The 16,071-nt window shown below is 39.1% G+C and overlaps 1 protein-coding gene across 1 annotated transcript in view; it reads right to left on the minus strand.

Moving 5' to 3' along the window:
* Nucleotides 1-303: 303 nt before the first annotated feature.
* The window catches only part of FBXL4 (F-box and leucine-rich repeat protein 4), a 52,146-nt gene continuing 36,378 nt past the window's right edge, over nt 304-16,071 (minus strand). Inside the window, exons 5-7 of the mRNA XM_008938235.1 lie at nt 10,091-10,162; nt 8,206-8,518; nt 304-619 (exon numbers count right to left, since the gene is read on the minus strand). Coding sequence (XP_008936483.1) covers nt 456-619; nt 8,206-8,518; nt 10,091-10,162 — 549 coding nt within the window. The 3' untranslated portion in view covers nt 304-455. The remainder of the gene's footprint in view (nt 620-8,205; nt 8,519-10,090; nt 10,163-16,071) is intronic.

The following is a 16,071-nucleotide window of genomic DNA, read 5'->3' on the forward strand; positions in this document are numbered from 1 at the left end:
GCTACAGTATCTGTGTATGTATATGCAAATACATCTGTATACATTTATATATACACACACAAACACACATACATGAAAAAGCACCCATCTTTTCCTTACTGTTAAATACTGAACTTCTGCTTTCACCTGGGTATTAACATAGTTTATTGTGTGTAACATCCTAGAAAGGGACATTTAAGAAGACATTATTCATTTTCTTCTCATTAAAGCCACACATATGGCTGATATTTGAAAACATGCAGTGCTACCAATTAACATACAGTAAAACAACTCTTAGGTGCAATATCAACTCTTTAAGAAATGCATAATATATTTAAATGTATTTTACCCACTAGCGTAGATAATTAATACTTTCCACTATTTCATAAGGGGTTTATTATTCTTAAAAAACGTCAGCACAAATTCACAGGAAACAACTCTTGTCAAACAAATTCCACAGCAGCATATGTAGTGAGTTACTGGGTGAAACTCTTTTTTATGAGGACATCAGGAAAGTTGGCATTCAGTTCTAGGACAACTCTATTATCAATCTGAGAACAGAAGGACACATCAAGTAAAGAAAGATCTTTACAAGATTCCAGCAATTTTCTTAAAGATGCAGGGCTTACCATCCTCGTCCCTGTTTAAAAACAAACAAAAAAAGAAACAAAATATAAATTTACTGAGAATAGTATTTTTTTAAAAGCTGCTAATACTGTATCACAAAAGAATTGCTACTATAACACAATTTTTAGTTAGGTTATTTCAATTAGATTTCAAATTAAAGACTTTGCAGAGACATTGCTCAATTTTTACCTTGAAGAAGCCTATTCTCTTTTCTTAACTCAACTGCTTTAACTCCATCATCTTCTATCAGGAGGCAACTTTACAACTCCAAAGGGAATTTTGAACTACAGAAGCCAAGTAGTATGAAGCTACAGGACTTCCCAGTGACCAGATGCTGGGCTTTGGCAGCAAGCACACCGTGGTACACTACACTTATGCTGTCACAGTTCTCCTGCTCCCAGCACTGACCAGCACAGCACATGAGCTATTGTGGACTACTCCAAGTCCAAACACAACAGCAAAGCTTCTAGGACTCTAGAGTGCGTGTGGGTATTATGCACATGCAGGTGCAGTTGCTCAAGAGACTATCAATCTTACCTATACATATATATATATAACAGAAAGCACGCTATTCACCCCTGCTAAAAACGTGGCCACAGTGGCTGAACTCCTAAGTGTCATACAGGGTCAGATCAAGCATGGGATTCAGTCAGAAATAAAACAAATAGGTGTTTATAAGCATGCATCCACATTACAGCTGAAGGAAATTCAGTCAGTACAGTCCATGGTGCTTAGCACATGATTCAGCTGCCTGGTCACAGGGGTACAATTAAGCTGCCTGAAGTGCCCCTTGGGGTTCCTCGCACAGCAGTGGCAGACAGGACACTGGACCCAGAGGAAGAGATCCATCCCTTACTGGAACAGCTGGAAGCCAGGCAGGTTACCCTGGGCAACTGAACAAAGCCTGGATGTCTACAGTGGACTAAATTGCTCATCAAGCCCTCCTGGCTCTAAAGGGAGTTTAAACATCTGATGTGACTGCAAACACCTGCTGGCAGACACTTCAACTTAGCTCCATCTTGAAGCTGAACTGCACCCCAAAAACCAATCTAGTCTGGGATCTTGACTATGGCCAGGGCCAATACTGTTTACAGAAAAAAAAAAAATAAATATCGGATGACAAGAACTATGTAGTGCACTGAACACAAGGTCAGTAACTGTGTATCGAGATCTTATGGTGTTTCCTCCATTTCTTTCCTAAGAAATTCTGACTTTCTCTTTTTGCCTGTTAGAATGATACTGAGCAATAAGCTGATGCTTTCAAAAAACAGCGCGCAGGAATTTTTTCCTACAGAAGAGAAGTAATATAAAACCATGCTCCCATAAACTTAATATTATTTTGCTTCGTGTAATTACTTTCCACTTGAAGGAACAGTCTCCCTCCTGCTTTATCATCTGTTTACTAAATATCACAAGATCACTCAGCAATTTTTCAGTGTTAAGTTTTTGGTTTTAAGATTCTCCTAGCCTGAATACCTGTGCATTACCCCCTGGTACAGCATTATTCACACCTTGCCCTGAATTACTTATAAGCAGATCAGTACAGACCCTTGATGACCATAGTAATGATGTAACTTCATTGTGAAAAAGAGATGATACAGTCTTGTCCTCTGTTGGCTTTGAAACACTCATAATCCAGGAGAAGACAGCTAAATTATAAAAGCAGAATAACCTTGGCTAAAACTTTTGAAAATCCAGTCCTCCAGGGACTCAGTGCTCACCTTCACCAAGAATTCTGAGGAATTCTGAAAGACTGGAGAGGTGTAACTATACTATTCTCAGAGAGGATGCAGCTCTCCAAAATACCACAATGGCCTTCATGTCCACTGACTGACTGACTCTTATGGCTGTAACTGGTTTACACATAGCAAAACATGATCTTACTGTTTTGCATCTTCTAGCTTGCATCTTTTACAGAAGATTATGCCATGTTTGTAACCCATCATTTCTCTAGTGTTGAGGCTGATTTAGAGCGACAGATCACATACCAGAAATTACTTCCCCAGCCCTGTATTTGAGCTCTGCATTTAGAAGTGCTGCATAAATACCATTTAGTCCAAACAATTTATTACTGTTCAATGTATTGATTTGTTCAAAAGCTTTCTGTACTAGCATTCCAATTTAAGGCAGCTCTCCAGCCTGCTCTGGAAAGAACGGCTCTGATGTAGCAGCCTACTTGATCCTCCTTGCCATGAACACTAATGGACAGACAAGTTTTCCTGCAATGGCCTTTCTGCATCCAAGTGATCCTTCACATCTGGAGTACCTACCAACCTCAGTGGCTCTGCTGTAATTTTCTTCTAACATATCTGAAATACAGTTTTAGCCTTTACCTTTAGCCAATAGTTCCTTAAACTCATACTACCTTACTGTGATTTTGTTTCAGTTTCTAGAGTTTATCTTCCTCTTTTCTTTCTCTGAAAAGGATTAATTTCCAGAAAGATGCTTCTGTTTTTAGTAACCTCCTGTACTCCTCTGCATAAGCAAGGGGGTATCCAAGTGTTGTCTTCACTTCTTCTGTGGTGGCCTCTCAGATTAGCTGCTTTGAGACATCATTTAACATCACCTGAAAACAGTCTTTGATATTATGCCCCCAAATTTTACCTTACCTACACAGAGGTAATCAAAGCTTGTCATTGCTAATGTGATTTTTAACTCCCTTATCATCAGATGATCACTGTCATCACCACTGTCTGATGGTTGATCTAACAATCCCAATAGCCATACACAGAAATCCTGTAATACGCTTCAGTTATCACTTCACTTCATACATTTCACCATAGTACCACTGTCCTACCATCAGATCTGCTCTACCATTCCAACAGAAACTCTAGGAACAACACATTATGCTACTCATCTGTTTTCCACCGAGCCTTAAAATTGCTACTGCATCAGCACCTTTATTTAAAACCAGTCTCAGTTACGCATCACAGTTTTTACGCTTCAAGATCCAAATGTGTGCTTCTACAAAAATGCTCGATCTAGATGCCTAGCCACAGATTTTTTGTGTAGGATGTTCTTCATTCCTTCCTACCTGAACTTGGACAGTTCTCCTACTGTTTCATCTAAGACTTAAGACTTTTAATGGATTTGTAACTAACTAGGCCATCCAAAATTACACGCTTTACTCCACCTGTTCCTTTTTTCCTCATCAGATTTACAATTTTATATTAGGAAATAACTTTTTCTGAAAGCTAAAAAAGCCAGCAATCTGGTTGGGGTCTGGTTATTCACAGCACAGGATAAGCAAACAATCTGCAGTCTTGTTTTTATTTATACAATGTGCAGTTAGTGATGTATCTCTCTTAAGAGCACATTAGAAGGCATTTCCGAAGTAATACAGCACATTTTCCTTTGCTTTTGAAAGGCTGACAATGTTATCCTGCTAGTTACCTACACAGTGCATTTTTCTACAGTTTGGGGGCTTTTGGACCTTTGATGTTCACTACAATTTTTCCTACATGGTCTAATCAGCCATTTCTCACAATGAATACATAACCACTACATTAAAATCTGCTGTTTAATTTTGTTGTTCAGTTTATTCTCTGGAAAAAAATTCTCCAGTGTTCCTTTTGCAAAAGGCATTTCCAAGAAATCCCTTCTTTGCTAGAACAATTACGCTTATTAGCGGTAAATGATTTAATTTATATCTATTGTATATCCAACTTTTCAAATTCTAGAGCTGTTTAGGAGACATATATATGATGGGTATAAAAATTGTCAGAGCTTCAATTTCTATGACAAGGGATACTACTACTACACACCCAATAATATTTAAGAGTAGAGACCCTGGAAATATCTAGCACTATTCCCTCAAACATTCTTACTTTTTCTTTCCTCCCCTAGACCAGCCAAATTAGGCTTTTATTCTTTACATTTCACTCAAGCTACAGCACACAACGCAAATTCAAAATTTTAACGTGCTACACATTTTCATGTTTGAATTGACTAGCTATGTGTTGATGCTCTCAAGATAAAGCTGAAAATTTTGACAGCTGGCAAGGGGGCAGTTGGGTTTTCTGTTGCTCAGGAAGATGTGGGAGGTGTTGGTATGTAGACAGGAATACATGAATTTTGTGGTAACAAGGGTGTCTACTTTTCATTACTCTTTTTGTGCAGAATAGAGGCAGTCAGGACTTTTGGGGAGTGAGGTTAAGATGACTTATTCTCCACCCTTTACAGCAGCTGGTAGCCCCACACCAACAGAACTAAGCAGCTATACAATGTGCAAGAAAAGCTTCTGGCACTACAAATTCAGGTTGTCATCTGACTTGTCACACTGCTCAACGCTGATCACGGTTTGAAGACTAGATTTTAACCACAGGTCTAGAGGTGACCACTTAACTTTTGATAGCACTGGAATATGTACTCCATCAACTACAAAACTGTCAGATGATCACAGCTGGACCATAGGGTGGAAACCTGTCATACCAGTCACTGGAAAAGTTGTGGGCAGAGAAGGAAATGATACTTGTAAAAGCAGGCAGCTCAGTATGCAATGGGTAAAAGAAAGCTTAGAACTAAAACGTCAAGAAGCACACCCTCGTACTCAGTGACACACTTACATGATGCTTCCTTTCCTAGATCTGTGCTATAATACAGCAGATATGGACCTAACCCATGACATCCTTTTAGGCAGAAATTTACTTTCTAAAGTATGTTTTACACACCACAAACACCACCCATCAAACAGTGCTTTATATGGACAAGTAAGTTTATGGAGCCCTTGAAAACTGGCAATTTTCATCTTCTGCAAAGTCCTCTGATTCTGTAAGAAGGGATAAGGATTCTGTAAGGAGGAAATGATAATAACAGAGAGGTAGAGGAAAGTAACGGACAGATGGGTAGCAAGCTTCAGGACCTGCCACCTGAAAACAGGGTATATATAACATTCCTTTTGTAATACATGAATGACACACAGTTCAACAAGATTTCTTTCAGAGGCTTAAGACTCCTCCAGTCCTGAAGCTATTGTGATGATAAATAATCTCTAACTGAAACAAGAACTTTTCCCTGACAAGTTTATAAGTTCTAACAAGTACAGCCAGAAACCAGCACACTGTCAGTGCTGGTGACCACAGCGCAAGGTAAGACATTCCAATCCCTACTTAAGTGCCTGTGTATAGCAAAAAAACCTCGAGGTTTTACAGAGCTTTGTTGAAGCAAAAGAAGTTCCCTTACAGCACGCACTGCTAACCTAGCAGCAATACTTCTACACCCTCCACAATGCGTGTAACAAGGCAGACATTTCCGTACTCAGGAGAGGACAAAGGATACAATGAGAGCACCTCTCCTTCATTCACATCACAGAGAAGACCCACTGTTCAAGGTTACTCTTGCAAAGCTGAGCACTGACCTCAGGCCTTTAACAGCTTCAGGCCTGTTGTCACACTTCTTCAAAAGGATAAAAACATATTAAGCATTTATGTAGCTTACAGTAATAGGATGGCCCTACATCAGCTGCCTAAAGTTAGAGCACATACAGAGATTTATGACTTTCTTGATACTCCTGCACTGTGAGAGACTGGCTCTTTAGTTCAGACAACAGAGACTTCTGCACTTACATGGGAACACTGGCAGCTCTGCCTCCAGATGACCCAATGTGGTTCTACTTGACAATTCTTTCTTTTAACCACTGATTGTAACGGTTCCCGTATTCAGACAAATCAAAGAACATAGTTTCCTTCCTGTTGCCAAAAAAGCTAGATAGTTCCTTCACATATATCATACCACCTTGTACTGAGGAGAAAGCCTTCTTTTCACCCTACTGAGTATTCCTCTGAAAGAAGTAATCAAGGTTCAGAAGGCGGATGTTAAGGTTTCTGGTAAAATCTTGCATACAATTCAACTGGATATCCCCTGGAGAGCATTTATCTGAACCCAACATGCAGTCTCACTGGGAAAGGTTGACTACAAGTCCACTTGACTCAGGAATACTGGTAAGCACCCAGAGAACAGAACAAATTCCTTTCCCAAATTCATGTGTTATTTTTCCAGAAAAACATCAATAAGATGTCAAACTGAATTCAAACGTGAATTCAAGATGAGAAAGAAGTGTGGCAACAAACTTTCACTGCTGGCAGAGGCCACAGAAGTAGTAGGCTGTCTGCAGGCTTAATACAGCCCAACTATTCACTGGGCAGCCTCTGGCACAGTGAAAAGGTCAGACCACTTTGTGGGCAGACACAATGGCATTGTCATAGAAATGCATGGAAGTGGGTGGCCAGGAGAACGTACATGTTTATGAAAGACTTCATTCACTATGATGTTAGGAAATTTTTCATGTCTGAATAGGGAAATGTGCCCTTGATAATCTAGCTACAAAATAGATTTCCTTAAGCAATACACAGAGCACATTACCTCCTGCGGACAGATACATCAAGTCTCTACAATTTGCATCAGGTGGAGTTAAGTTTTTATCTGTTCATCCTCCTTTCCCATGTTAGTCAGGGAGGGCAGCTTTCTCAGTCAGAGATGAGTAAAATCACGTTTCACGATATTAGCATGCACTAGCTATGCTGGAGTGACTTTCTGAAGACATCCAGTAATTTTTTTTGTAATAAGAAATGTTAAACAAGCAAGCCCTCAACATGCTTGTAACATTATTTGAGTTGAGGGCTCTCAGTTCTTTCTAGCACCTCTCTTAACCTAAATGTAATGTATTTTCATTAAAATTATTCAATATTAAAAATACACAGTGCAGCTACTTTATTCCCTTTCATTTAAATCTTCCTTTTTCAACTAATCCTGTGAAATTAAGTCAGTAAAAGCATGAAGATATTTCTCCCGCACTGATGTCACAAATATCCCTGCTGTCCCACACTATTTTAAAAAGAAAACCTCATATTTCACCATAAAAAAACAATAAATTCAGTACCCTGCAAAATTATATTTTCAAAGTCCTTACTCAAGAGTACAAAGTATATTTACTTTAGATTTCTAAAAATATTGTTAACTATGAACGCTGCAGAGGACTAAAAATTTAAGAGTTGGTATGTTTTTTGTCCCTCATAATTTCCTTCCCATCTTACTAGAAATTCTATTTTAAGTTTTGCTGTTAATTACATTTTCCTCTTTAATGAGTCAAATTCACATCCTGGTAAAAGCAACACAGCAATTCAGTATTGCTTGGTGTATCTATTGTGCAAAGGCATGAACCTCTTTGCTGATCACAGACTCACACAATAAAAATACTTTGTCTCACTTCACAGAAATAAAACAACAAACGAGCAGAAAGAAGGATAAGAAATTGGATGTTCTGCTAGTCAAAAAATAAAGATTTAGGTTTAAAAAACTAATGGTCATGAAACAAAATGTTATGGGAAAAATCCTGCACTTAACTCTCGCAATTCATACTAAGCAATCAAATTACATAGTTGGTGTAAGTTGAATTACGTAGTTGGAAGATTTCAAGTCAGAAGGTCACTGCAGCGAGTAAAACTTCCCTTAATTTTTTTTTTCATGTGCTAAACCATCATTTTAAGAAATATTTATTTAAAAAATAAATTTAGAAGATAGCTTTGTCTTAAGGACTCCTTTTTAACTACAAGGCTTTTGAGACGCAGCAAGACAAACACCAATATTCCCACATTTTCTTACCCAAAATATCCAGCTGCCGCAGATGCAGACAGTTGGCAGCCAGCTCCTCAATGTCTGTGTCACACACGGACCTGTTGGCCGTAAGAAAGAGCTTTTGCAAGTTCGGGAGTTTACGTGCAAGGTTTGTGAAGCAGCCTGTACTGCTCTGTAACGTAGGGCACCAGCCAAGATCAAGCTCTTCCAAAAGCTGGCAGCCAGAAGCCAGTTCTGCTATTCCACTTTCAGTTATGTTTTTACATCTCCACAAATCCAGACTGCGAAGCTTTTTGCATTTTGCTCCCATCATACTTGCTATAAGATCATAGTCTTCGATCTGCAGGGAAAGCAAACACTTTGTCATGTGTACCATCTTTCCAGACATACACAGGTGTTTCAGGATTTGCTTGCTAACACACCTACAGATCTGCTTAAGCATTTGTCATTTCTAAAGAGCTCTGAAAATGATACATTGTAGAGTAGAGAGGTCTACTTTTACAAAAGACAAAAATAAAATTTCCTATCAAACCTCATACATAGGTGCCTTTAAATCCACTTAATACTGAGGATATGGGATAACACGGTGAAAAGTTTACTTTCTTTTTAAAAGCCTCCTCCCTTTTTTTATTTTGCAGAGTTGTTTTTCCTTTAAAAGATGATTAAAACTGTTCTTATGACCATAGGCAGTGCAACCATAAGCCCATGCAGATTGAAGAATGTGCTTATTTCCATTCTAGGTTGATCAGTTGCTGCATCTTCTTGTGGAAGTCTTATAGGCAAGCAAAAGGGATCACAACAACGTCCCACTCCAGAGGCAGAAAGAATGAAATCCACTGTCAAAAATCATAGAAAGGCATGGACTGTTGGAAAGAATGTAGTTATACTGCCTTCCTCTTCTTCACACTGCCTGGCAGAAAGAGACCTGGGGGTGCTGGTCAATAGCTGGCCGAATATGAGCCAACAGTGTGCCCAACAGCATCCTGGCCTGTATCAGAAAGTGTGGCTAGCAGCACTAGGGCAGTGATCGTTCCCCTGTACTCAGCACTGGTGAGGCCACACATTGAATACTGTGTCCAGTTTGGGGCCCCTCACTACAAGAAAGACACTAAGGAGCTGAGGCATGTCCAAAGAAAGGCAACAAAGCCAGTCAAGGGCCTAAACAACAAGTCTCATGAGGGTCAGCTGAGGGAACTGGTGTTGTACAGACTGGGGAAGAAGGCTCAAGGGGAGACCTTGTCACTCTCTACAGCTACCTGACATGAGGCTGTAAAGAGGTGGGGGCCTCTTCTCCGAAGTAACAAACAGTAAGACAAGAAGAAATGGCTTCAAGTTGTACCAGGGGAGGCTTAGGTTGGATATTAGGGAAAAAATACTTCACCAAAAGGGTTATCATCACAACAAGCTGTCCAGGGAAGTGGTTGAGTCACCATCCCCAGAGGCATTTAAAAGACATGTAAATGTGACACTTAGGGATGTGGTTTAGTGCTGGACTTAGCTGTGCTGGGTTAACAAAGTCTATGACTCAAACAGCTTCTGCTGAAAATATTTCTCGCCCCGTTATCACTGTAGGGGTCAGACACAAGTGTTCTGCTAGGAAGATGATTTGGTTTACATAAAAGCAAGTCAGTCTTGATGATTAGTTTTGGAACAAAAAAGTGGTCATGCATATAAAGAATGCCCCAAAACTTGGGAAGAGGCAGCAGAACAATGAGAAAGCCTACAAGCTATGTTTTAGGTCTGCTAAAATAGTACGTGAGCCTTAAGTACACCGCTAAGTAGCCCTCATCCTGAACCTTTCGGGAGAGTGTAGTGTAGCACCAACCTAACATTTAACATGTCTTTGCGAGAAGCCCACCCAGACCGAGCCCACCCACGCCCCCCCCCCTCCCCGAGTGGTGTAAGTGCTCACCATGACACAGCTGCCCAGGCTGAGGTGCTGCAGCTCCGAGCAGAAGTTCAGAATACTGAGCAGGGCTGTTTGCTGCCACAGGGGAACACATCAGAAGGAAATATGGAAAGTGAAACAAAGAGAAGAGGTCAATTAGACATTAAAGGCTGTCACTGCATTTCCTGAATTACAGCTCAAAACTCTGTTACAGACACCACAAATGCCACTTAATGAGTCTCTGGGTACTCTGCCCATTGATTGACTTAAAGCAATGGTAATCGTTACAAACCTTTATGCAAGTCACTTTGGATGTGGTTTTGCATTGCCCTGAAGATACCTACATACCCATGACCTATCTGCTCATTTCCCACAGGAAAGCTGCTGAAGAAGTGTGGCAAGTTCAAACAAGAGGCAAGGCCAGCTTGAAAACAGAGGGCTGGCGACACACCAGGAGAAGAGCGGAGGCTCTGACACCCGCTGATAGCCAAAGCCTGATGGAACTGCCAATAGAGCCGCGCAGCGTCGGGACCGAGCCGGTGACTTTAATGTCAAAGGAGTCTCCGTGCTGACAAGGATGCTGACAACCATTGAGCACCTGTCACTAGTAGCATGCGGACTCAGACAGATATATAATGTGTATTTTACAGTCATGTTCCTGCCATTTCACACGGCCACTCTTTTCAGAAAGTACTGCACGTTGCTCAGCCTGAAATTGGACTGGGATGTCAGATGCGTCTTACAAAATGTAAAATACATGGCTGTTCTGCTCCACAACAAGGGAAACTTCACAGGTTTTTATCTGTGTTTCTAAGATGCAGAGAAGACTTCTACGCTGGTTGCTGCCACATTCTGTTTTGTAGTTGGAAATACGCAAAGTGCAAAAAAGAATGTGAGCTGGGATTCGCATCACAAATAGCTGTGCATCCTACTTAAAACATTCATCACTTTGTTAGGGCTTTGTAATCTGTATGAGCTTGAAAATGGGAGTAAGTTCCACAACATATTAACAATAAAAGTCTATGGATTTCTACAGGATATACAAGATTCTGGCAGAAAAAATACCCAAGCAATATACAAAGCTTAAAATAATCTACTGATAATATGTGGAATTCCTACGAGGAAACTATTGAACAGTATTTGTATGCATGAGTAGTATAATTTATACAGTTTTAAAAAAAATATAAATGTACTTGCTTTCAGAAAGTTTACAGTTAAATGCTTTACTGAATTTCCTCAGTTTGTTATATTCTAAGGAAATTTGGCAGGAACATGATCCTTCGTCATACCACTGTAAAGAAATATCTGATCCTTTACACTGAATGGCTGGCAGACACAGAACAGGGACATAGCATGGGGTATTCATGGAGATCATTTCAGACATCTAATTTAGGTGTCTCCAGGGAGCAATTAGAAACACCCAATACTTGACATGTATGGAACCTCAGCTTCCAACTTGGCCTTCTAAGATTTGATTTCCCAAAGGCAGGCTAAAAGTAGATGCTGCGAGTAAGACTTCCTCATGTATCTTTGCAAAGGTCTTAGAAAGCCACTGTCTGCTTGCTTGTTTTACTTTCATTCACATTTTTAAAGGAAAAGGTAGCTAGGGAATTAAATACAAGGGCATTAAAAAGTCATTGTTAAAGAGGTAACGCTGAAGAACACTTTAAATCTCGTAAATGTATAAATATCTAATACACTTTAAATAACGTACTTATTAAGCAAATGCTTCACTTGGATCACTAAACTTGAATAGGTTTAGGTTCTCAAAGAGAATCAGACAGTTTTACCATTGAACTCGGTGAAAGCAATGAGCTGTAGAATCTACTTGACGGCAGAAATTTAAAGCAAAATCTTCAAACCTCTCTCTACAAATCTTAAATATTAGAGATAAATAAATCAGTCTTTGACTGCACACACAGCTCTAAACAGAGTTTCTACAAGTATTCAGGTGACTCCACAGGAAAGCTGGACACCTTGCTGCATTCCACCATGTTTTTTAGTAATGGTTTCTAGACTGGAATTTAACAGCAGAATCTTTCCAAATTTATGCAAACAATACAAAAGTGAACAGTCACTCTGAACAGCGTGTAGGATGTGAGATCAAGTTCATACTTCCTCTTCTTCAGAGAGGGGTGAAATAGGTAGAAAGACTAATATTCATAGTTAGTTTGATTAGGTTAACAGCTACTTTTGTTAACATGAACAGGAATTTGATGCATCTCCAGAATACCTTTTTTAATCTCTCTCTTGAGGCAGTCCTTCCTGTATTGATGTACACCGAAGTCCACAATTTCAAAGGTCTTTTCACAACCTATAAAACCTAAAGTACTATTTTCAGCAATTACTTTAATTAATCAAACAATTTTTTTAAAAAGCACTAGGAATGTGGGCAATGGAAGGGAGCTTGATAGAAAATCATGTCGTACCATCACAAATCATGCAAAGCCAAGCCTAAGAGTAAAAAACTACTTACTCAACATTAATTATATTGCCTATATGAATTCTTCTGGGGCACATATATGCCCCCACACAACAAATCAGATTTCTTTCAGAAGCAGCGTCTTTTCTTCTGTACAGAGGTGGGGTTTGCATATGTCAAGAAAGAAGAAAAAAAGCCTTTCTGCATGCCTAGTTGTACCTCAGTCATTTGAGAATCCAGGTGGCAAAGGACATGAAAATAGCAGGAGAGAATGGCAGCTCACAGAAACCATATGCACCACATATAGAAGGACTATCATTGTAATAACCTGTCTGCTTCAAGCCATCTGCCTGCACAATTCATCTCTCTGCCTGGCAATGCAAGACGAGAGCTAACACTCCCAGTTAAGCAAAGGAGAAGAGCAAGGCAATCACCCAATCCTGAACCTATACCACAGGCCAAATTTCAGATGTTAGTGTGCTTTACAAGAGGAGCTAAGAGGCCACCTAAATTCTAGATCAGCAAGCTTTAACCTGGAGAGGATCTAATTTGATTCTATGATTCATCTTCTCAGCCAAGCAGAGAATACCCATGTAATACCACTCTTGAACCTAGTAGCCAAGACATGTGTAGTCTTGAGATTTCTTGAGTTTTCACTGAACCAAAGGTAAGTGTTGGGGTTTTTGCCCTTTAGAGAGACTGAAAAAAGAAGAGTGGGTGATTTAAAAAATCAAGCAACACACCCCGTGCCCCTCCCCACCCCCAAAAAAAAAAAAAAAAAAAAAACAAACAAACCAACAAACAACCAAACCAATCCTACCCACCAACTCTGGAAACCAGGTAAGAACAGTGGTCTAAATTTCTTCTGCCAACCAAGCCAAAACAAAACCTCCTGAAATATTTTTATCTAAGATAGCAAAGACAACAGGAAGAGTCCAAAGGGGTCAAATAAAACAGTGTACTCTATCTTCCATTCCCAGGAAAGGCATTTTCAGATGAGGAAAGCATACTCTGCAGGAACTGCTCTAAAAGAGAGGACCTTGATGTAAAACCGATCAGAAGGATACGATATGGCTGCTAAACACAGCCTAACAGAGCAGGTTCCAGAAATACTTTAGGGCATGGAAGTGAGTCCTAAACCTCAGAAAAGGGAAGCAGACTGCCTGAAGAGTCTATGAAGCCTTTATGAACAGGTCAGGCAAACATCTGCTAGAAAAGATGTCAATGGAGTTGATCCTGCCTTGGACAAGAGATGAGATTACTGTTTGAAATCCTAACTTACCACATGAGACAGGTGAGTGGTCTGCCCAAACATGAAAGTCCTCTACTCTGTAATAGATGCCAGCCTGGAAGACATTTATGTGTTGTGTATACCTCAACTGAGTAAGTGGTACTGGACTAACTTGTATCCTACCTATCTCTGTAAAGACCTTAGACATCATACTTAAGTTTTGAGTTAGATACTGCAAGAGTGTTGCTGGTTTGAACAGACAGTTCATCAAGGGAGAAATCAAACACTGGTGACAGAGTAATACACTTGGCAAGACGAAATCTTGCTTGACTTTTTTCAGGTATTTTTGCATTCACAGTCTAGCAGGAAGTGCAAATAACTTCTGATGTAGCCTGAGCCTAATATCGGTTCTAACAGAAAACCCTTCTATCTGTTGCAGATATGGCTCATTTGTGAAAGATGCCCTTAGAATATTTGACCATTTACTCACTGCAGTTTCATTGTCAAGTAGTCTGAGATTAAAAAAAAATAAAATACAAAAGGTTTAAAAAAATACAAATGATCCATTATAATACAGCTATCGTGTAACTGCTGCGCTACCATAAAAGGCATGAAAATACTTGCAACACAGTCTGCCTCTAGAAGACTAAAGGAAGAACTTAAGAAAAACAACAAAGTTTTACTTTTTGGGATAGGGAAGAAACAGTCTGCACCTTTTTATAAACTCTCTCTTTATAGAGAAATCTTGAAAACTACTTTTAAAATTGTTACTTATGCTGGGAACAAACAACGGTCTGTTTTTTCCGCTTCTCAGAAGAACTGTCTCTGACATAAGTTGGGAAATCTTCCAGACCCTCAGTGAAATAACTTGAGAGCCTAAATCTTTAACAAGACTTTTATTCTCCTGTATTTTTTTCTTCAAATTCTTCAGTGAAGTGAATGCTGAATGTAATCTTGAAGTCTCACTAAAGACAGCTTCCTCCCTTCTTTACCTATGGTTTCCCTTGCTCGCTATGTTTTTAATCACAGAATTACTAACTCTCCAATTAAATTCCTTGTTCAAGAAAAAAATTAATTATATAGGACTTAAATGTTGAGATTTTAACATTAAAAATTTAAGAAAAAAAAAAAATTCCTTTACTACTTGCCTCCCCCAGCTGCATTATATGAGAGGACAAACAAAGCTGTATTATTTTTTTTATCACTTCCAAATGATGATCCCAACTCTAGCCCTCCCTTCCCCGTCCCCCCCAAACCCTGTTGTCTCCACTTACATTCAAATACTTATAACGTTAGTTGCAGGTAGATATCAGATAACATGCCTGCATTTGCAACTCAGTAGAACGAGAATATTGCATTTTTCCACAATATCAAAGAATTAATATAACAACGTTCCTTAAATCCATAACTTTTTCATATTTCAGTTATCTCTCCATCAAAAAAAATGCATCTTGAAGAGTCTTTGCAGTGAGTTACCTTTGCATATAAATATATGAGGTTGTTATATTTAATAATATTTACCCATGTTTCTAGGTAGCATTTTCATCTTACTCTACTGATCTATGTTAAAGTAGTGTAAAAAAAAATTTTTTTTTTAATAGAATCAGGGTCTTTATGACTAATTGTTATCCAATTGTATTGGATAACATGTTTAGACAAGCTTATTCCAAAACCAATCACATTTTTATAAGACGAATAAGAAAAGCGTCAAAATATTTGTTCAGCTGGCTAATAAGAATTGTGGAACCCCGAAAATCCAGTGTCAAATCACCAGCTGTCACATCTTGTTCGTGTACAAACCAGATTTACATTCCTTAACACATTCAGCTAGAAGTTGATACAGTAATTAGACAATTAATATAGTACATCAAACAGTCAGTATGTGTTTGATACTATGAAGATATATTTTGGGACACTATTTATCCAAAAGAACACCTGACAATATTATTCCATTTAGTAACAGCTAATAATCTGAATGAAACTCCGAGACAGAAAATTCAATGCTGCCTGAATGAGGAGAGGTAAACATAGTCATTAGATAGTAACTCTGCAGGGTACCCTAAGTATACTGCCTTCCTAACAAAATCCATAGTCAATGACTTTTTGAATTAACTTCTTAAAATTCTTGGAACCTCATAAGCAGACAGAGAGGAGAACTGAAGAACTGCAGGCTAAGGCCAGGCCAACAAAATCTCCCATGTCTCTCTTGGCTCATGAATCACATCTATATTCTCAGAAGCTGATCATTCAATAGATACATCACAATATTCTCACAACTGCACAGAAAGGCTCCTCTGTTCGTGACTTGGGCAGAAGCCTCCCTTTTGGCCCCAAAAGTTTTAAATTTAGAGC

Source organism: Merops nubicus, unplaced genomic scaffold (genome assembly GCF_000691845.1).
Source record: "Merops nubicus isolate BGI_N331 unplaced genomic scaffold, ASM69184v1 scaffold6844, whole genome shotgun sequence".
NCBI lineage: Eukaryota > Metazoa > Chordata > Aves > Coraciiformes > Meropidae > Merops > Merops nubicus.